The sequence below is a fragment of the Athene noctua genome, chromosome 13 (genome assembly GCF_965140245.1).
Source record: "Athene noctua chromosome 13, bAthNoc1.hap1.1, whole genome shotgun sequence".
NCBI classification, from domain to species: domain Eukaryota; kingdom Metazoa; phylum Chordata; class Aves; order Strigiformes; family Strigidae; genus Athene; species Athene noctua.
The window spans coordinates 21,779,389-21,799,905 of record NC_134049.1 but is presented as its reverse complement, the minus strand read 5'-3'; the positions used below and the strand labels follow the sequence as shown (position 1 = coordinate 21,799,905).

Here is a 20,517-nt window from a genome sequence, read left to right as displayed (position 1 = left end):
TGTGTTAGCCAAGTTTACTCACAGCTTTTATGGCAAATTATTAGCAATATTAAGCATCACTCATTTATAACAAACAGGGCACCCTGCCACGTGGCTCCTGGGTTGGATGCTGCAGGTGGTATCGCACTTGGCATCACCATCGTGACCCACCATGGCCACCAGCCAGTGCAAGTCCTGGATGCCACAACCCCCACCCATCCCCTCACATTTGCAAAGCCACAGCATGACCCAGATCTGAATTTCCATTCCCCACATGGGCAGTTTTGCATTAAGGGCTGTTTTCAGATGGATTAGCATTCTGAACTACCTCACCATCAGCTGGTGGAGAGGACTGCGGATGCACAGGGCCAGAGCTATCCCATGGCCTTACCCATGGTCAGGGTTTAGAGGAGAGGTGAGAAGCCACCATGAAGAGCTTGGTTCACCCCCAGGGCACCCTGTTTGTGTCAAAGAAAGGAAAGAAAACAAGCAAATCAATGAAGCCACCTCCTGCCTTCCTCTCAGGTCTGTCATCTCTCATCTCGGCCCCAGCACGCTGCCTGCCAAGATATCTCCAGGAAGCCTCGGGCAGGGCTGTGTAAACAGATGCCGAAATCCAACTCCACCCATGGCCCAGAGTGGCCGAAGATTTGAGGGATTACCAAGGCTGCCTTCAAATCCCCAGTGCCTTGGTGGCTGGAGATGGGTTGGGATGGGCTGCAAAGGAAAAGCGCAGCCTTTGCTTTAGGGTATCACTTCACCCGATACACACAGGGCACCCAGCACTCACCGGCATTGCATCTCTCCCGTGCTGAGTCGTGCAAACCCAAGCATGCACACCACACAGCCAAGCTGCGAAAACAGCAGGAATTGCACCCTGGGCTCCTGCTGTCTTAAAAAGAGAACAACTCAGACCTGCCTCTGCTGTCACTCAGCTTGGTGACATTGTACTATGTGCCAGACAGTAATCAAATACGATTAAACCAGTGTTGGTTTAATCGTATTTGATTAGTGGGCAGTGGATGCGACAGGGTTTTGAGCATCCAAGCGTGCTGGGTGGCTGTTGGGGCAGCACCTGCAGGCAGCAGATGAAGCAGGGACCCCCCTCTCCTCACTGGCATAGAAAGGGAGGGGGTCAGGCTCCTGGGGAAAGGGATGGCTCCCACCCAGGGAGCCTCAATGTTGTGAGGAGGTGCCAGGACATTCCAGACAAACCCCAAAGCACAGAGCTCAGCCTCACTCACTCCCAAACCACACCAATGGTGCTGCAAGCAACCCAGCAAGATGTCACGGGGTCCTTGAAAGCCTGCAAAGAGCAGGTCTGCCCCCCCAAGGAGATCCCTGGAGCAAGGGGCTCAAACACCATGGAGCAGTAGGGACAAAGCAGCAGCCCTGCTCTGTGCAGGAGGGGCTGCTAAGTCTCAAAAGTGCCAACTTTAGCAGGGCTGGGATGTTTGAGATTGTGTCAAGAAGAGTAAGGGGCCACTGGTACAACTTACCAAGAGCCCTGCCTGCAATCGCAGGGCTGAAGCCAGGCATCCTTCCAGCCACAAAAGGCAGGATTTTCAAGGGATGCACCATGGGAAGAGGTGATCCAGAAACACCTTGGACAACTACCTGTGGTGCTTTAGCCATAAAATGTCCCATTTCAATTCCCATCCTTCACAGAGGCTCTGGTTTAGGGGCCAAACTTTTTGATGGGAAAGCTAATGCAAACTGATGAGCTTTGTGTTAAAATTTCCTTAAGGTGAGGCAGGGGGATCACAGATTCAGTCCCATCACATCCAGGTCAAGCAGATCTATGGCAAAGCCTCTGCTCCACATGGTCAGAGCAAGGTCTGTCCCAACCATCACCCAGAGATACGACAGTCCTCATGTCCCTCCTGACAGGTTTAACTTCTTTGGGAATGGCCAAGAGACCAAGCACACCCTGAGCATAGGAATGAGGTATGTTATTTATTAACCTTCCTCTACTCGGCATGTCCAAGTGAGGTGGAAAACTGCTTTCTATGAATTCAAGCTCAGCCCACTTGAAGGGTCACCAGCCCTGGGGAACTGCTGGCTTTAAACAAAACAAGAAGTGGCAGCAAGAGGTACCAGGGGGATGAAAGTTGCAGTGAGCAGAAAACAAATAGATCCACAACCTCACAGCCCAGAGCAGGAGCAGATGGAGATTTTAGCCTTCACAAAACTGGGGGGAAAAAAGTTCCACAGTTGGGTATGGTGCCCAAAGGAACCCAGGATTAGACCTCAAAGAGAGAAGCTGCAGATGGGGTTGGAAGTGGGGACCTTCTCCACAGGGAGACCATGCTGAGATGCAGGTAGTTCCTCGTGCTCAATCTGGTTGAGGATCCCTCTACACACACAGACACACATCTCCTCCCTCTTTCCTTACTGCCCTGGTGCTGGGCACTTGGGCCTGCCTTGCCACATGTCAGATAGGCAACTGTTGAGAACTGGTGTGATCATTGCAGGAGTGCCTCCTAAGGTGTTTCTGAAATGCCTGAAGGGTTCAGCTTGGCTCATCAACCCCTTTCTGTCCGGGTCAGGCTTGGAGGTGGCCCATTTGTCTTCATCTCTGGACCTTGGTAGTGGCTCAGCATGGATGTAGAGCTAAAATCCAGCCCCCGTCAATCCTGGAGAGGGACCAGAGGCTGGAGAGGGGCAAGAGGTGCCCAAAATTCCTGCCAGTGCAGGAGGAGAGTCAATGGGAGACAGGGATGGGGTAGGACAAGAGTGTGTGGGAGGCAGAGAGAGGTGGGGGTCTTCTCTGGAGGTCAGGGCTTGCAGGCGCTGAGCTGGGTGCCGTTGGCTGTGGGGTCGGAGAGGGCAGTTTTCCGGCAGGCAGTCAGAGAGGGGTTGTTGAGGAGCGTGTAGGCCAGCCACCAGCGGGCCCGGCTCTGCTTGAACCTGGCTCTGCTCAGAGGCACCTTCTTAGGCTGCATCAGCTGGATGCCTGAAAGGAGATGAGAAGGGGGGAACAACTTCAGCCCCATCTTCTCCTCGCTGGAGCTGCCCAGACGCCATCTACACACTGGGGCAAAAGCAGAGGAGCCCCATCCTGACCATGCATGGGCAGAGGAATGAGAGAAGCTCCTGGGATGGAGATGATCGCATACCAAGCAGAGATGGCATAAAAGTGGAAAGAGCATCAGAGCCACAACTGTCAATGGTCCCTTTACCGCAAGGCACCACCAGCATCCCTAGAGGAGCAGCAAACCCACAGCGCAGACCCTGATGCCCCTCCACGGCCATGGCCATGCATTCCCCCAGTTGGCAGTGGGAAGGTCTCACCTTCTTCCACATTGCTGGCCTGGAGCCCTGGTGGCCCCTCTGGCCTGGTAAGCTGGAGAAGCATCAAGCAAAAAGCTTTCATCACCGGGTGGGACTGGCTGACCTCGATTTTCAGATAGTGGCAGTAAGCGTGGTAGCCTGGGGAAACACAACCCACAGTAAACACGTGGTGGGGTCAGACTTCATGGTTCCCCACTCCCCCCTGCCCTGGAGCAAAGGGGAAGGTTATTTTCTGGGCTCCATCTCTGCCCTGACAGAGCAGCTCTGCCTCCAGAGCTGGGCATGAGCTCTGCTCCCAAGATCTCAGCAGGAAAATCAGAGGAAAGGCTGAGCTCTCCTCCCTCCTGCCTTTAGCACAGGAGAGATGAGGGTCCGCTGCCTGTGGGGATGGGGTCTGGCCACTGGTGAAGCCCAAGGGACCCCATCAAGACATCACCTGCCCTTGGGAATGGATGGAAGAGCAGGACTAAGGGGGCATCAGGAGCCACTTATCCCCATTGTCCCACCTGCCCATTTCTGAACACAGAACGTGAGGACCTGAAGCCAACCTTGGACCAGACAGCTTCAGAGATGCAGAAGCCCCTGGCCATGTCCCCTGGGAGCTGCATGGTGGGAGGAGGGTGCCCATGCTCATGGAGGTGCTCAGAGGGACCTCCCCAGTGCCATACCCGGGTCAAAGGTCTCCACACCGCGGTTAAGCAGGCTGATGTCCAGCTGGCAGAAGTGGACAGCGTTATAAAGGCCAGAAATGACCATCCTCCACACTCCAGCCAGGACACCCACCAGGACATTGATGGGGAAGAGCAAGTAGGTGACTATGTAGAGAGCTCGCCTGCGGGTGGAGAAGGAGGAGTAAGGAACACAAATACCATGGGATGGGAAGCATGGCCCTTGCCTGCCAGAGAAATCTCATGCCAAAATAAGCCTCCCACCCTTCCCTCCCTTCTCAGCAGATACAGTCCCTGTTTGAGGTGTCTCCATCCCATGGAGAGAAGCAAACACCCGTCAGGGCTCTTGGAGAGGAGACAGTCTGGTATGCCATTAGGACTTCATAGCTTGGCCTCCAGCACACATAGGCTCTCTTTTTCTCCTTGAAGACTTAGAAACCAGCCAAAGCATGAGTCTGGTGGCTTGAGATGGAGGACACCAGCTCCTGTGGAGGCCAGAAGAGCCTACAGCAGCCTCCCCATAATGCTAGGTGATGGCAGGGAGGTGGAATGATGGACGTGGTGGAAGTGCCTTGGCTGGACAGAGCAGGACACCTAGATCCATCTGTCACCCTGGTCTGCAGCATAAGGAGACAGCTTAGGCAGTGACACCATGTGTGAGTGAGGGACCACATCCACTGGCAGTGTCTGAACCGGCCCAGCTGATCCTGAGGGATCTGGGTTTCCTTTGAGGCTTGCAAATGGGGGTGGTGGAGCTGGGCACAGACCTCACCAGCCTCACCCCACTGAAAGCAAGGCTGCAAATGGACCATGGCCCTCTAAAAAATCCTCTCTGGGAGCATAGAGCCATTTAAACCCCTCAAACCCACCCAGGCTTTCCCTCTTGAGCTTACAGCACAGAGGATGCCACGGCATCAGGGGCATGTGTAAACCCAACGCTGTCCCAGCATCCTGGACCTCAGGAGGGACAGGTCTGCCCCAGAGTCCCCCAGTGTCCCCACACCTGTTGGTGAGCTCCTTCCGGAGGGAATGCTGCTCCAGGAACTGGTAGTGAGCTGCCACATTTTGCACTATGACGGCAACAACCAGGGTCAGCCAGAAGGGCCTGGGTGGGAGGCAAGAGACAGGTTGGACACCAGGAGGGTCCCAAGCATCAGACACCATCCAAGGAAGCAGAAACGCCCAGTGAAGCTGAGAGAGCCCAGGATAGAGCCTCCCCTTGGCAGAGTACCCCAAAACACACCATGGACATGGTCACGGCACCCACTTGGTTCTTCCATCCCTCCCTGAGGGATGCAAGCACTCACCACATGTTCTGAATGATTTTGAAGAGATACGTGTTTGTGCCGGACTGGAGTGGGATGACAACAAAGAAGGTAAATCCCACCGAGCAGATGAAGAATATCACTTGCTGGATGAGGAGACCTGTGAGGGAAACACAGGGTGAGAAACCATGGCAGGAGAAGAGGGAGAAGTGATTCTTGTTCTTTCTCTTATTCCCCAAACCCGTGCTTGTTGCTGAACATATCTTTCATTTTAATCTCATAAAAATCCTGTGAGATCCTTACCTGCCTCCTCCATTCCAAACACGATGCTCTGCATGGGATTTAATTACAAGTTCAGCCTTTCTTATCACTCCCCACATTATCCCCACTGAGAAGAGCCATCACTCGAGACTGCAACTATGATGCCTCATAAAAATCAGCCTGAGTCCTGATTTCTAATCATAAATCACACTGAGATTGTCAGTGGCTGTGTTTCCTTGTGCTTGAGCTTGTGTTTCACATCTGCTGCTTTGTTTTAATGACTTGAAAACCAAGATTTGAAAGCAGGAGGTAGATTCACGGCGGGACAGTGGGATGCAGCCAGCTCTGTTAGGGGTGCACCAAGCACCGAGTGGCCAAAGGAAAGCTCCTCCTTGCTGACAAAGTTGTGCAAGGAGCTCCTGGGGTGCTCCCCAGCTCCTACCACCACACTAATCTCTTCAATCTGCCTGCAAAATGGGTCCGCTTTCCTGAGGGATGGTCACTAACAGACCTGGTGGTCCCCCTGTCCTTCCATCACACCCCTGGGCCCTCAGCTTGACTCTTCTGTGTAGCCTTGGCATGCCCATATGGTTGGATGCTGCACATACATCACCACAAACACTGCCCAGAGTCACTTCACGTGAGGCAGAGAGGCCTTAAAATGTCTCCAAACCATGGTGGGGTGAAGATTTCTACCTCCATCCACCCATGGGGTGGGCAGCCCTCCCAGTCAGGGAGACCCAGGCTGTGCTGGGGAAGACACGAAGTGAGGAGCACCCGAGATGTGAAGACCAGGACTGAAGGAGACAGACAGTCCATTGCACGAGATGCTGTGGCAGCTTCTCAAATCAAAATATTTGAGCTTGAGCCAAAACCAGTCATCATTCCCCCCCCCCCCCCCTTTTTTTTTTCTTCCCGACCATTTGGTGTTCAGCATGGTCCTTCCCACAGTAGGACAGATTGTGTTTGGGGAAAGAGGAACAAAAGCCTCGCATCTGTCCCTTTGCAAAATAGGGCAAGAAAGGAGAAAGAGATACTTAAACCTGCAGTAAGCTCTGCAAGGTGGGGTTCCACCACCCATCCTCCCTGTCCCACCCCCCAACACCCTTTACCCAGGCAGGCAAAAGCCGTCTGGAAGGCAGCAAAGCTCATCCAGCAGACGATGGCTTGTCGGGATGGGCGGAGGATATGGGCTTTGTAGAAAACATCCAGCACAGCTCCTTGGTAGAGCGCTTTCAGGTTGTTCCTGTGGAAAGAGATCTGCTGCATCCCAGCTAGGTGTCAAGGTCAAGGCCAGAGGAACGAGGACACCATACCTGTGCATCACCAGTGTCCTTAGGAGCATGGCGCAGGTCAGCAGGCAGCACAGCACCAGCGAGCAGATGTAGCAGACTGCGGAGGGGCAGGGGGAGATGGCTGGGTCAGGGCTGCGGTCAGGCTCAGCAATGAGATTTTATTGTAAAATGTATCTTGGGACCATTGGGGCTGAGTTATGGGGCTGCATGGATGCACCTCCCCAACAGGGCACCGTGCCTCAGTTTCCATCCCTACCCCCTTTGTGACATAGGGATCTCCACCTCCCAGGCAGGCATGAACTGATGAGACAGTGAGAGGGAAGGGGAAAGACAAGCAGCCAGGGAAAACTACAAGCAGTTAGGCTAGCTCAGCACTGGAAAAATCACTGAGCAAGCTGTGATAAGCAGGCAGTGCGATGGAGAGAGCCTAGGAAGATGATGTCAGAAAAGGGGATGCTGGGGAGTGAAAGCAAAAGGAGGGAAGGAGGTCTCATATAAGGGATGGAGATGTCAGGAAAACAAAGAGGATGAGAGGGTCTCAGTCACTCGGGAAAAACCATAAACCCCACCCCCGGGGTTGGTGGTGCCCCAAGGTAGTGCCGTGGAGGGAGGGGGGCACCCCTTCTATCCCTGCACCCCTCCCATCCACAGCTTTCAATTATCCAGGGGGCCGGGGGCCATCTGCTTGATTCCAGCACATATGAAAGCCCACAGCCGAAGGGCAGCATCTGCAGCGCAGCACTGCCGGCTCTCCCTGTCTCACTGTCTTGGCACGTGGTGGCTGCTCGGAGATGCTTGGCACAGCACCAGGCTTACGCAGCCGCCTTTCATGTCTGCACGGCTGCGGCTTTGGAAGCTGTTTTTTAAATCCCCCTGGAAGCTGCCCCATCACCAACCAGTTTTCTGGACCATCCTCTTGGTTAGAAATCCCTCTGATAAGTTCTGAAAACCTCCAAAAATCACCTATAGATGCATGACCTGGGTGGGAACCCACCTTCCAGTGACCACAGGTAGTACTTAACAGTGTTGAGCTCCTTCTCCATGTCACCCGGGACAGCCGGGCTCTCCGAGGGCACCAAGCCAAACTGGACCAACAACACCACAACGTCCTTTGTCATTCCCGCCCTCACGATCTGGATGGTGGGGACGACGGCTACCAGGAGCAGCAAGGCAACCTGAGAGGGAGTGGTGCCATGTGAGCCCCAGGTCACGGCACCCCACTGCTGAGCCATCGTCTTAGCTTAAAGACTTAAGGCTAGCTGAGCCCTGGTAGCACATGGCCAGTTGCCGCTGCTCAGCCAAGGGGTGGTAATACCTTGAGGCACGCTAATACCATCCCCATAGCCAAAATTGTGGCATGGCAATGACCTCTGGGCTCCTCTGCCTTGCGAGGACATGGCCAAGGAGGCAGGAAGGGAGCTCTGCTTGGCATTTCACCATCAGCATCACCTGGTAGACAGCAATCACAGCCATGGTTATGGACAGGACGAGCTTCAGTGGGATCTGGAAACCTGTAAGGCAGAACCAGAGGGGTGTATTGGAGAGGAGCTGGGATGTGGGATCACACAGGAAGAGAGGAGCAGGCTCAACCCAGCAGCTAAAGCAAACACTCTGGGGAAAGCACTGGAACAGTGCAGTCAAATATTGACCAGGATTTCCACAGGGAAATCCTGCAAGGATGTATAGCTGAGAGCAGTTTCTCTGTGCTTTGCCTGGAGGGGTTTTCTTCCTGTTGATCCTCCTTTCCTGCAGGCCTGTGCCCGCAGCACTAAGCCCAGCAGCCAGGTGCCTGCTGTGTGGGGAGCCCCATCCCTTGGGGTGCCGCCTCCCAGGACAGCCCCTGGTTCTTCCAGGGGCTGGGGGGAGGGTAGTTCCCCATTCCTGAGCTGTTAGGGCTTTTAGTCCCTTATCGTAGCCCTATCAAGCATCAGGCTATAATACTAAAACAACCCATGCCTGAACCTCGCTGCCTCAGCCCACCCATGCCCCCATGGTGGGGGGGGGTCAGCTCCCCACCCCAAACCACAACAGTTTGTGCAAAGCCAAGGCATCACACGTGCGGCGGACGGCAGCTGCTGCAGCACAGATGCTTTGGGGAAGGAGCCAAGAAAGGCATTTGCTCTCTCCGGGGAGGGGGAGGCAGCGTGTTTGCCAAGCTGCTGCTGCGGCCAAGAGCACAGCCTGCGCACGGCCGCAGCCCACCTTCCTCAGGAGCGTAGATGTAGGAGCGTAAATACATCTGGACCCTTGATAGGAGGCTCTCTTCTATCTTCGTGGAGCTGGAGGAGGAAGGAGAAGGTGAAAAGCATGTCCCTCAGGAGCAGGGATGCTCTCTGCCCCTGTTGCAGGCAGCGGAAAGCCAGAGAGGGCTGGCTCAGGTGCCTGCTGACCAGGCAGAGCCACGGGAAAATGTTGGCCTTACCTCCCCTTCCGAGGGCGTTTGGACAGGATAGCCTTTAGGTACTTCTCGTAATAACCTCTCCCTGTAACCTTAAGGAAAACAACATTAAGTTGCCTGATTTGTGCACAGGGACACTCTCAGGCACTCAGGAGAGGTGACTCTGCCTTTTGGTGGGGGCAAGAGCACCTGCAGCCCACCCGGCAGCCATCTCCTTTCTCTGCTGCCCCTCCCTGGCCACCCACCATCACCAGTACAATGCCCCGCAGAACCCTCCATTCCGGATGAAGGTGACGTGTTCCCAGCCCTTGTTTGGATAACAAATGTGTTACAGTGATGTTGGCAGCAAATCATCAGCCACTACAAAGGTGGAAATAAATATGCCTTGTTCCCATCAAGAAAACAGCCCAAAACCAGTCACACTGGTAGGACAGCTGAGAACCCTCATTCCCATCAGCCAGCTCCCAGCAAGCGCCTGGGGGTCACTTCAGTCCATGCCTGGGCTGACTGCTTTTTTTTTGAAGTAGGTTTTTCCTCTCTTCCCAACAAAGCCTTGGCATTTCCCAAAAGGCCAAGGATTATCCAGCCTGGGAGGAAAACAAGGCAACCCCAGTCCTGGCCTGAACGAGATGCATTGATGCCTTAAGCCTCTTGTACTAAGGAGTTTACTCTAAAGATGGATTTTTCACTCCCTCTTCAAATCCAGCGAGATAAACAGAGCTGCGTCCCGTGCCATCAGAGGAACAGAGGGGAGGCAGTTCCTGGTGTTGGAGCAAAGTGGGGAACACACGCCCTGGGAGCACCCCAGTTTTCCTGTTCCCCAAGGCAGATAGATGGGCTGTGGGGCACAAGAGCTCCCAAAGCCATGCAGGTCCATCAAGGGGTTCTCCCATGCTACCCACTACCCCCACCACGAGTCACTCTGTGGATTTTCATTACCTCCTTACTCAAAGTCTCCTCCTGCCCGGTGAAGCTCCTGATGAGCAGGGCTGGATACCAAAGGCTTAAGAGCACAAGGCAGAGGATGATGGGGATGTAAGAGAGCATGGAGTAGTACCTGTATATCTGGGGAGAAGCAGAGATGTCACACGCCACACCATCCCAGCCTGGGGGCCTAGTCCTGGGTGGCTGACACCTTAATGTCACTTTGGGGGGGTGATGAGAAAGCCACCTCCAACCCTGGGCCACACCAGCCTCCCTGCTCCTTCCCCAGATAGTGGGACACATACCTTTGGAGACTGGGGACAATCCACCTTCTGCCAGATGTGGACCACGCAGTGGCACCAGGAGAGCAGGCAGCCCACGAGGTAGCTGATCCTGTGCCCCACAGTGGCACAGGCAAGCAAGGGATAGTAGAAGGCAGGGTAGTAGAGCAAAGCCAGGATTTTCCAGTACTCTGAGTGGGATGATGGGAAGAACAAAGGGAGAGCAAAACAGGCAAGAGAAGGCAGCACTCTCAGTATGGACCAGGGTGAACAGGATGCTCAGGGCGCCACCAAAGCTGCACGCCTCCTGGGTGGGGCAGAGTGTGGTGCCCACAGGCCAGGAGGGTGCTGGTCTTACCCCGGGTGCTCTGGGAGGAGTGGGCAACGAGTGGCAGAGGGTCCTTGTCCAAGATCAGCACGCACAGGGAGGAGAACAGGATGCCGAACACCGCAGCCACCAGCCCTTGGTTGCCTTCCTCCTCCAGAAAGTTGGCTGGGCTGCAAGCCAAGAAAGGAATGAGCCTGATACCAGATCATGGGCACTCTGTCCCCATCATCCTCTGCCCCAGAGCTGGTTTATCCCATGCTGCACATCAGCATCCCTCCACCCACTTGGCTGCAGGGTGACAGGGACCCTGGTGACCAGGGTGCAGCGCCAGGGTACCTGAGCAGTCCTGGGACACCGTTCCAGCAGCTCCGGTGGAGACGCCTGCGTTTCACCAGCAAGGACAAGCCCACAAGCACCGCCAGCTGCCAGAAACCCAATCAAGGGAGCAATAAATACATGGCAGGGAGGCCTGGGGAGGGGGCCTCGGACATACTGCTATGTGCTGGGACCCTCGATGGAGACACTATCTCCACCCAACAACCTAAATCCAGCCATGGCTGAAGCAGGGACAGGCAATTCTCAGCCTGCTCGGATGAGTTATGAGCTCTAAACACCTTAGAGTGACCATGCTGGAAAAAAAAAATAAATAAATCAATGCCTTCCATTAACTACAGACATGAAACAAAGTCTGGAAATGTGCAAGTCCCTTGTTAGAGCATCCCAGATCAAACCAAGAACCCAGACCTGCTATATGGGAGTAGACGGGCTGGACTCAAGCTTGGGACAGCAAATACAACATTGGGACAGATAACCTACCCCATGGGACTTGGTAGATACTTACAGAGACGGGTGCCATGCAGACGTGATACAGTCTGGGAGAAATGGTGGGGTCACAGTCTGGGATTACGCTGGAAAACACGCTAGAAAGAGAGGGGGAAAAGAAATCATGCATGGTGGTATTCAGTCACAAAAAGGCAAAGCAAAGATGCCACGTACATGAAGGTTTTGGTCTGATGCTGAGAAGGGTCAAGCCCCTGAAGAGCTGGGTTACACAACTGTCAATAACCAGGGATGAAGTCACCCTCATGAGAGGACTTTATGATCAAGCAAGAGACATAAGAGCCAGGAGTGGCCCTGAGCTGATCCCTGCAGGGTCTGGGCAACCTCCCTGCATGTACAGGGATGCCAAAGCCGAACAGGAGATCAGCAAGGAAGGATGAGGCCCCCCTTTAGCTCTTTTACACCCGTATCTGTTTTGGCTCTCTTTTCAAGGGAGGCAGCCTGCAAAGCAGCAGTTCTCCTTGCTGCTTAAGGCACTCACTTATTAAATGCCACCTGGGAGGCTGAAGACCCCTTGTAGGGTGTTTCAACACCTTTCCCATGCCCCCGTGAAGGCCCCAGACCCAGAGCTGGGGGGCAGAGGTGATGGCTGCCCAGGGTCCCAGAGCTGCACCCCCCACAAGACAAGGCCAGCCGAGCAGGCATGCCAGGATTTGCTTTATTTATTCACTCTCTGGCCTCCATTGCATCCCCTAATCTCTGCTTTGCCGCAGTCCTCCTCCTCTCCCCAAGGTCAGGCATAATTGTGCCCAGCCACCTTTACCCAACAATGGGCAGCAAATCCCTGCGCTGGGGAGCTGAGCACCCTGAGCCTCATAACTCAGAGAGGGGGAGCCCCCTGAGCGCCGTAACTCATGGAGGGGGACCCCACACAAGCCCTCATGCCCTCCTAAACCCTGCAGTGCCAGTGGGGTGGGCAGAGACAGGAGACCAACTGCAGAACTCCCATGAGCAAGGCTGCAGAGAAAGGTCTGATAATGAAATTAGGATTTCTCGGACATCATATGTCCAAGGCTGTCACCAGCCTGCCAGAAAAGGTTTTAGAGGACCAGCTGCCATTAGCAAAGCTCTGATTTTTGCCTTTCATTCTCTGCCAGCAGCTGGCCTTGGGTAGACCAGAAAATTCCTGCTGTCCACAGATATCCAGGCTCTGGAGATCCAGGGCACCCACCTGCAAGATTGGGAGCACAGGGATACCAAAACCCATTTTGGTATCAACCAGTGTTCAGCATCTAAATCTTGAGCATCCACCAGCTGTCGGATAGGCAACCCCGCCCCCGCCCCAGTGCTGCCTCCATCCATTCACTGACCATTGCTTGCTGCAAAGGAAGACACCCAGAAAATACCCCAAGGGTTTCTATCAGAGGTGTGGGTCACGCAGATGGGGTTTTGCCTGGGGAAACAGGGACTGGGCAAGGAGATTTCAAAGGCTGTTTCACAATGCAGAAGATTAAGGACAAGGAGGAACTCTTTGGGCTGCTCACCTCTGGGATCTCCTCTGGCTTGCCTTCAGGATCAGGTATCAGTCAACTGAGTGGTGTAAAACCCACTTGCAGAGTCAACAGAAGGACTATAGATGCTGATAGGTGGGCCTTGGGATGCCCAACTTCATGCTTTGTGGGACACCTTGGATAAATTGCCCTGCTGCTCCATGCCTCAGTTTCCCCTCCCTATAGCACTTCTCTTGTCCTTGGGAAGGGCACTCAGCTAGGAGGGCATGAAGTGCTGGGTCCTTCCTGCAAGGTTGGGCCCTGGGACCCCATCTCCAGGGCAAACACAGCACTGGTCTTGGGAGTACGTTCGGTTAAAGAGCAGATCATCATGGATGGAGAGGGATAGGCTTTACCAGACCCACTGATACACCAATGGGGGTGTGCAGGGGAGTGGAGGAAGACATCCATGCAAAACCAGCCCTATTTTGCAGGTAGAAAACCTGTTCAGAGTGGCCATGCCATGCAGGGACCCAGCCAAGCATCCTTGCCCTGCCTCCCTGCCAGTAGATCGGGGTGTGCTGATAACTCTCTCCACCCCTAGCCAAAATCTGCATAGCTGCTTGTGTAGAGCTGGGGTGGGATTAAGGCAGCAGACTGATTTGCGAGGCTGTGTCGTGAGGATATCTTCAAACCCAGAAACATGGAGCCAGCAAAGGCTCTGAGAGCTTCAGAGGGGTCAGGGCAGAAGGTTAACACCGTGCACTTGACCTTGCACTTGGGGAAAAGAGCAAAAGGGAGCGTAACTAGCAGAGATGCCCGCTGCAGGATTTACCCCAGCTCTTGCCAGAAGCACCCTAAAGAAATGTAGCATTTTTAGGGGGCCAAAACAATGCTTTTTAATCACCTCCCATTCACCCAGAAATAAATACTGGCTCTGCTGCTCAGGGGATGTTGCTCTACAGAAAGGGGATAGAGCAGCCAGACAGGAGTCTGGCAGCTGCCCAGGGTGAGCCCAGCAGGGACAGGGGGACACGTGGCATCCACTAGCAGGGCTGGACACTTACTCATCCTGCGGCATGTCTGGTTCCATGGTTTCATAGATGTACCAGTCAGAAACAAGGTCATCAGTGCCACCAAAGCCGTTGTCCAGCGGAGCATCATGCATCCCACCAGAGCTGTTGGCTGCCATGGCTGATCCTTCTTCCCTCTGTCAGCTGGAGAGAGATGGCAAGAGGCAGCTGGAGGCAGAAAGCAATTGGATTTTCACAATATGAGTCTTCCCAGGTTCTTGGAAATGCAGGGATGGAGGTGTTGAGCTGAGAGGCTTTATCTTCTCAGGTCACCCCAGCAGCCGGTGGGGACCAGATGCTTTCAAAATCCAGCTGTGCCTCCAAGGATCCAGCTTTTATCTGGACAGGGAGGGAGGGAGAAGGGAAGAAACCCCCCTTGTCTCACAGCCCGAGTGCTCAGGGCACACCTAATCATCCCCCAGCCGCTCCCTGCCCGCTGCGGGATGCTGATAGACGCGGAGCCTTTGTTTGGGTTGTTTAACAGCTTTTACGCCAATGACTCAAAAACCAGTGCAAGGGTCAAGTTTTGGGCTTGACACACGGGCTGGCTGGCAAAGCAGGGATGAGATCGCACTGTGGCTGGGGAGTCCATGACCCGTGTCCCTGATGTTCCTCTGTGCTACCAGATGCCCCACACAGCATCCACCTCCCCCAGCCCCGTGAGGAAACCACAGCCCCTCTCCCTTTGTAGCAATAAAAAGGAAGAGGGATTTGCTGTGGTGCCAGACCCAACAAGTTCTTGTTTCTCCTTCTCCCCATTATTTTTTGATGACTTTGGCCCAGACGGCCCCACACCCTCTGCTGCTGTCCCAGAACTACATCGCACAAGTGCTTCATCTACAATCACTATCAGAAAGGGAGTGCCCAAAGACGTCCCCAGATACCAGGCAGCAATGTTCAGCCTCCAAGACTCAGGAACCAGCCAAGAACCCGGGGACACTTCATCCCACAGCTCGGGGATGTCACCAAACCCCCCAGAGCTGCTCGGTGGCTCAGAGGGGATGGGTAGGAGATGGGTAACTGAGTCAGCAGTTTTGCTCCAGGCTGCTGTTTGTACAGCTGGGACCATGATGGATATAGCACATCAGCTTCAAAGAGATTCCCCAAATCAGGGCTATGGCCCTGCAGGCAGCCCCATCTCTGGACAGACAAGTGGAACTTGCCACCATGGCCACATTGCCCCATGGCCTCATGCTCCACTGGGTATCGCCTTCCCAGCCAGGGTTTGGATCTCCTCCAGAGACTCCCTGTAGATCAGGACATGAGGCCTGGGACCTTCATCTCCCTTTCCAGAGGACCAAAACACAACTAGAAAGCAGGTTCCCCTCCACCCCAGCATTTGGTCCACATCAGGGTGCCACCACCATCCTGCTCCACAGCAGCACAGGCTGCAGCAGAGGAAGGATAGAGCCCACCAACCCCAGGCAAGCATCTAACTCAGACAGACCCCAGACCCCATCCTCAACCCACCCAGTGCAACCCAGCCTCAAGGCATCGACTCTCCAGCCATCCCTTGGTTTCGCCTGTGAGGGGAAGCTGCTCTGACCTCACCTCCCAGGAATGTAGCACTCCGTAAAAAGGTAGAAGGAGCCTGTAAAGTTCATGGCAGTGCACACACATCTGCAAGCCCGTTTCCCCTCCAATGGGGTCACTGAAGGCTGGGAGGGCTTGAAAGTTGGGGCTGGAGTTTGGGCAGGTAGAGCGAGCCACATCAGCCTTGGCATGGGGCAGCATACTTCTGGGGATGCTCTTTCCCCCAGAAAGCAGCATTTGGATGAAGGACCTGCTCCAAAAGCCTCTGTGGGATTTCCTGTGCCGCCCTCACCTCCCTGGGAACCACCCAAAGAAGGGCAACCGGCAGAAAGCAAGATCTACCTACCCACCAGCTCAGCCAGGCAGCATTTTATGATCCACCTCTGAACGAGCCAGCAGATGCCACCTTGCCAATGCCCTGATTTGCAGCTGCTCGGGGACACGGCAGCCACAGAAAAGCAGGAAGGAAAGGAGAGAAATGCTCAGTGAGAGGCACGGTTCACAAAGACGTCAGGTAACTCCACCGGGCAAGCCACAGCCTGAATCTGTTCTGGGCAGCAGCATTGCAAGACCAAGCTGACAAGCTCCCTGGGTGGTGTGTCAGCTCCCTTCCAGCACATCCTTGCTTGGAAGATCATGCACACCTGGACCCTGTCTCTGGCTGGGTATGGGACCAAGGTGAGTTAACACTGTCCCAGCACTAGGTCATCTTCAAGTCCTCCAGCCCAGCCTGCTCATCCTCATGAGATGGATGCTGTCCCACTCCAGGGGAAGGTCTCCTCTTGTGGTCCACCAAGCAGGGTGGCAACATCTTGGTCACCATTCATGAACGGTCTGGAGAAATCAGGTGCTTCAGAGCTTCCAACCCATGTGCTGGGCAGCACAAGGCTGAATGAGTGATGGTGTGACATGGGGACACCCAAACCTGCACCCAGTGGGTCTCATCGCCCTGGCCAACAGGGCTGGTGCTGTGCTGGAGGAGAGATCCCGCTGGGGATGGGCATTTCAGCAAGGGCGAAGAGTGCGATGAGGGTCTTCAGCCTCACAGCGACACAGGGAAGAGTTAACCCCCCTATTCCTGTGCAGGCTGCAAATCCCAGTGTCCCGGAAGAGGAGGAGGAGGAGAGGCAGGTGTGCCAAAACCTCAGCAGGATCTGCATCCCCAGCCAGGGCCAGGCCAGCGCTCTCCACCCTGCTCGGCGGGCGCTGGCTCCTCTGGCTGGGGCCAAGCCAGGAGCTCGCTGTCTTTGCAGCCCCTCAGTGCCCTGGGTTTCCCCGAAACCTGATCTCTTTGCTCTCCGCATAACCTCTGCCGGAACAGGCTGGGCCTTTGATCGCAGCAGCCTCGCCTGAGATTGATGGGTTCAATAAAGCTCCTTCATATTCTTCATTTCCCACTATCCATCACTCTCTGGGGAGCTTTTGCATCCCACGACTATGAATTAAACTTGGGGGGGGTGGGCAGGGAGGAAGAAGAGGGGAACCATAAGGGAATTAAACCCCCCTCCCCTCCTCCCATCCAGCCTAATGGTGATGCCTTGTGTACAGCTTTTAATAAAAATGATAAAGATCTCATTTCACAATTGTTCAGGGAGCCCCTGGGCTGGGGGGGTAGGGGGGGAAGAGTTGTTTAAGTGAGATCTCCTCTAATTCAATTGCCATTTGCAAGCCTCACTGGTGGCTGCTGGGCTGGTCTCTGCAAAGCCAGGTGGCACAGAGATGGCTTTGGAGGACATCAAAGAAAGGATGACCTTCCCAAATGTGGATTTAGCAGCTTCAGCTGATGCTCAGAGAGGTCTCACCTCAGCACAAGCTGAGCCAGCCAACTTCAGCCCCAAAGTCCACCAAACTCAGTGTCCCAGCCCTAAAATGAGATGAAAAATGTTGGTTTGCAGCCACTTGTGCTCAGCTAGTCCCATCCCTTTCCTTCACCTGTCACCTCAGAGCCCTCCAAGCACCAAAGACGCCCTGGGCAGCCCTTGCCCAGAGCTTTTTGAAAACTTCAAACAGCTTTCTGGAAAAGCAGAGCTGTCCCCAAGTTCCCCAAACACAAGTGCTGAGGAGCCCACACACACCCTGGACCACCCAGACAGCGGCTGGGACCTCTGGGAAGTCACTGCTCACCCTTCCCCTGGGACAGGCTCAGCCCCTGGGGACTGAGCATGCTGAACTCATTGCACTGATGCGGGAAGCCTCGTGGCTGGTGAACTCACAACTCACCAGTCTCCTCATCCTCTCGGGAAAGCCCCTGCCCGGGCAGGGAAAAGTCCGGAGGAAGATTTTCATCCCGCTCAGCCATCTCTTTCTGACAGCCTTTTCCTTCCTCCTCCCAGCCCAGACATGGCGAGGCCGCTACTCATCCGATCCAACCCCCACTCTCCCCCAAGCCCCTCCTGCACCCCGACCTCCACCACCTCGGGGAGAGCTGCGGAGCTGCTCCAGCTCTTCACAAACCCTTTCCTCTGCAGAGCTGGAGCCTGCAGATAATAAATCCATCACAAAGATCATAAACACACTCACCAGAAAGCCGAAGAAGCCCCTTTTGGTTTTAAAGCAAAGGCAGCTTTAACATTCAAGCCAAGGAGGCGGTTTAAGGTTATTTTTAGGCTCCTGACCTCCCCCTCTTCGTTCCGAAGCACAGGCAGCAGCACCTGCTGCACACGAAGTCCCCCCACAAGCCAGGGAAGAGGAAAAGTCAGGAGTTTGCAGGATCACACCAAAACCTGCTGACGAAGTCATCTGCGGGTGTGGAAAGCAGCACTGAGGGGTTCAGGGCAAAGCACCCTATAACCTCTGCTCCCAAGATGCTGGGAGCGGGGAGTGAGCATCTCCCATGAAAAGCCCCCTCTGGGACTGCTTCTCAAGGAGGAGATGAAATTACTGCTTAAGGGCAGAGCTGGGATTCTGGGGGGCTCCTGCATCCCCAGAGCAGGATTTGTCCCACCATAAGCAAGCAAGCTGCAGATTGAAGCTTGTTTTTACAACCTGGATCAACTCTGCAGGTTCATTAAGCCCAGCTTCCCCCATGACACCAAGGTTTGCAAGAAGCAACAACAAAAAAGTGGGGGGGGGGAGGAGGAAAGAAAACAAAAAAGAGTTACCTTTGTCCAACCAGTGACTTCCTTGCAAGGCACCCAGAGACCCAGCTTGATGGGGGTCTCAGGAGAAGTGTGGCCTTGCTATGTGGGGTCTAAAGCATCTGCTCGCGGGAGCTTGGCGCGGATGCAGCCATGCAAGCTTAAAGGCAAAGTTCAGAGCACCGGCAAGCGAGCGGAGGCTTGCGGTGGCTCAGGGAACTTTATCCCCTCCATCGCCAGGAGGCCTTGGCTGGGGGCCACCCTGGGGTTTAGAAAATTAAAAACAACCAACCCCGTGCTCCGCTCTCCCTTTGATTAAGCAGAGCTTTTCGGGAGAGGAGGCAGCTCGACCCAGCCCCCTTCTTCCCCAGCTCTCCGCCGGCTCAGCTGGGTTTTAGCTGCTCCCTCCACCCCCACTCCCTGCCGAGATTTAGGGGGAAGCCCAGGAACCAAGATGCTGTTGTGTCCTCCCAGCAGGATGCAAATATCTCTGCTCCCTCCTGGGGTAAATCAAAGGGCCAGCTCCTTACTGGCATAAATCAGTTGAGCCCAATCCTTTGCCCAAATCTTGCGGATTTATTTGGTTTTGATCCCACTCTGTGCAACTTGGGAGGGGTACGAACAGGGAAGGAAAGTTTTGGTTTGGTGCAAGCTTGGGGACAAGTGTCCTCAGTTTGGGGACACCACCACAAGAGCATCCTCCCTTCAGCACCTCCGAGATGGCCGGATCCTGCCCAGGGATCACCCAGCAAGTGCCACGGGTGCAGAGTGACAGTCCCACAGCAGTAGGAAACAGCCTAAAGGGGGTGGGAAAAGGATTCAAAACATCTTGGGCTGTGAACTGGGGATGCTTTGCCCCAGGCATAAGGGCAGGATTAACCAGCCCCTGGGGGTGCAGGCAGCTGGGAGGAACAGGCAGCTTTGCCACACTGCCCTTATCCATCCGCTCCTTGGTCAGCGTGTCCTTCCCACCAGCTACACAGAGTCCAGGAAACAGCAGCTTACAAAAAAAGAAAATGATCTAGGCAAATACACACACAGTTCACATGTGATAGCAAGTGGAGCAAAGGAAAATTAATCAAGGTTGAAGATTTAGATTAATTTTTAGCCAAAACCTTGTAGCAATGCTGAACAAAATGACCTGCAGGTTTTTATCTCTCTTCCTTGGGATTGTTTTTAAAGGAGAAATGTTGCTGTTGGATCCCAAAGGTGCTTCCTCAGAAAGTTGAGGCACTGGGAAAAGGGATAACGTAGAGGGAAGAGGCTGAAATTCAGAGTCACAGTGTTTGGTCTTTTACCCCCTTTGACAAAAATATTCTGGCAATGTCCATCCTGATCTTAGCAAAGTGATGATTATATAGATGCACACCAGCCTTGAAAGGGCTTTGTTCCTAACCAAAACATGTCAAGGCACTCTAATGTCCTGCAGAAAGTTGGTATTCCAGCAGTCTGGCATTTTGGACTCAAAAACGGCTGTTGGGAACCCAGCCACAAGGCTTGGACGTGCAGTTCCCACCCGGGCTCTGACAGTGCATGCACCTTGCCAAGGTGTGCTGCCCTCTGCTCAGCCTACAGCGGTGCAGGCAGCAGGGACCAAGCTGGGAAGAGCCCTGCAAGGTGCAGGTGAACCACGAGCTTGGCATCCCCAGATGCTGCTGCTGCTTGTGCTGGATAAGGAAGGAGATGGGATGGTTTACCTGCTCCTTACACCTCTTCCAGTCCTGAGCAGCAGCTGCCCGGTGCAGAGACCCTCTGACACCATGGGCCCATCACTACATGGGCCTCTGCCCCACAGAAGGTCTGTCCCAAATACCCTTTCTGCCCCTGGAGAAGGGTTCTCTCCTTGTATGCATTGGTGTCCTGATCCTGCT

General features: G+C 54.4%; 1 protein-coding gene across 6 annotated transcripts; it reads right to left on the bottom strand.

The window, feature by feature from the left end:
- Window positions 1-18: 18 nt before the first annotated feature.
- Window positions 19-18,891, bottom strand: STRA6 (signaling receptor and transporter of retinol STRA6). Of its 6 annotated transcripts, XM_074917565.1 has the most exons (19): window positions 18,671-18,891; window positions 15,916-15,998; window positions 14,031-14,180; window positions 11,535-11,613; window positions 11,030-11,115; window positions 10,724-10,863; window positions 10,390-10,556; window positions 10,100-10,225; window positions 9,185-9,252; window positions 8,965-9,041; window positions 8,212-8,273; window positions 7,757-7,937; window positions 6,784-6,859; window positions 6,580-6,713; window positions 5,249-5,366; window positions 4,945-5,046; window positions 3,942-4,105; window positions 3,274-3,411; window positions 19-2,935 (listed from the first exon to the last, which is right to left on the bottom strand). In XM_074917565.1, the coding sequence occupies exons 3-19, from the start codon at window positions 14,153-14,155 to the stop codon at window positions 2,757-2,759; spliced, it is 2,022 nt and encodes a 673-aa protein (XP_074773666.1). In that variant the 5' UTR covers window positions 14,156-14,180; window positions 15,916-15,998; window positions 18,671-18,891; the 3' UTR covers window positions 19-2,756. The 6 variants fall into 6 exon arrangements, with proteins under 6 accessions (XP_074773666.1, XP_074773664.1, XP_074773667.1 ...); XM_074917563.1 differs by lacking the exon at window positions 15,916-15,998 and having other exon boundaries at window positions 14,031-14,375; XM_074917566.1 differs by lacking the exons at window positions 15,916-15,998; window positions 18,671-18,891 and adding an exon at window positions 17,372-17,390.
- Between the last annotated feature and the right edge of the window lie 1,626 nt (window positions 18,892-20,517).

What these genes read in the sequence shown, in the direction of transcription:
- STRA6 (XM_074917565.1), bottom strand. Translation starts at nt 14,155, where the DNA reads ATGGCAGCCAACAGCTCTGGTGGGATGCATGATGCTCCGCTGGACAAC. An exon ending in GGTGTCCCAGGACTGCTCAG is followed by an intron (nt 10,864 to 11,029) that starts GTACCCTGGCGC and finishes CTTGGCTTGCAG; the next exon opens with CCCAGCCAACTTTCTGGAGG. An exon ending in AAACGCCCTCGGAAGGGGAG is followed by an intron (nt 9,042 to 9,184) that starts GTAAGGCCAACA and finishes TTCCTCCTCCAG; the next exon opens with CTCCACGAAGATAGAAGAGA.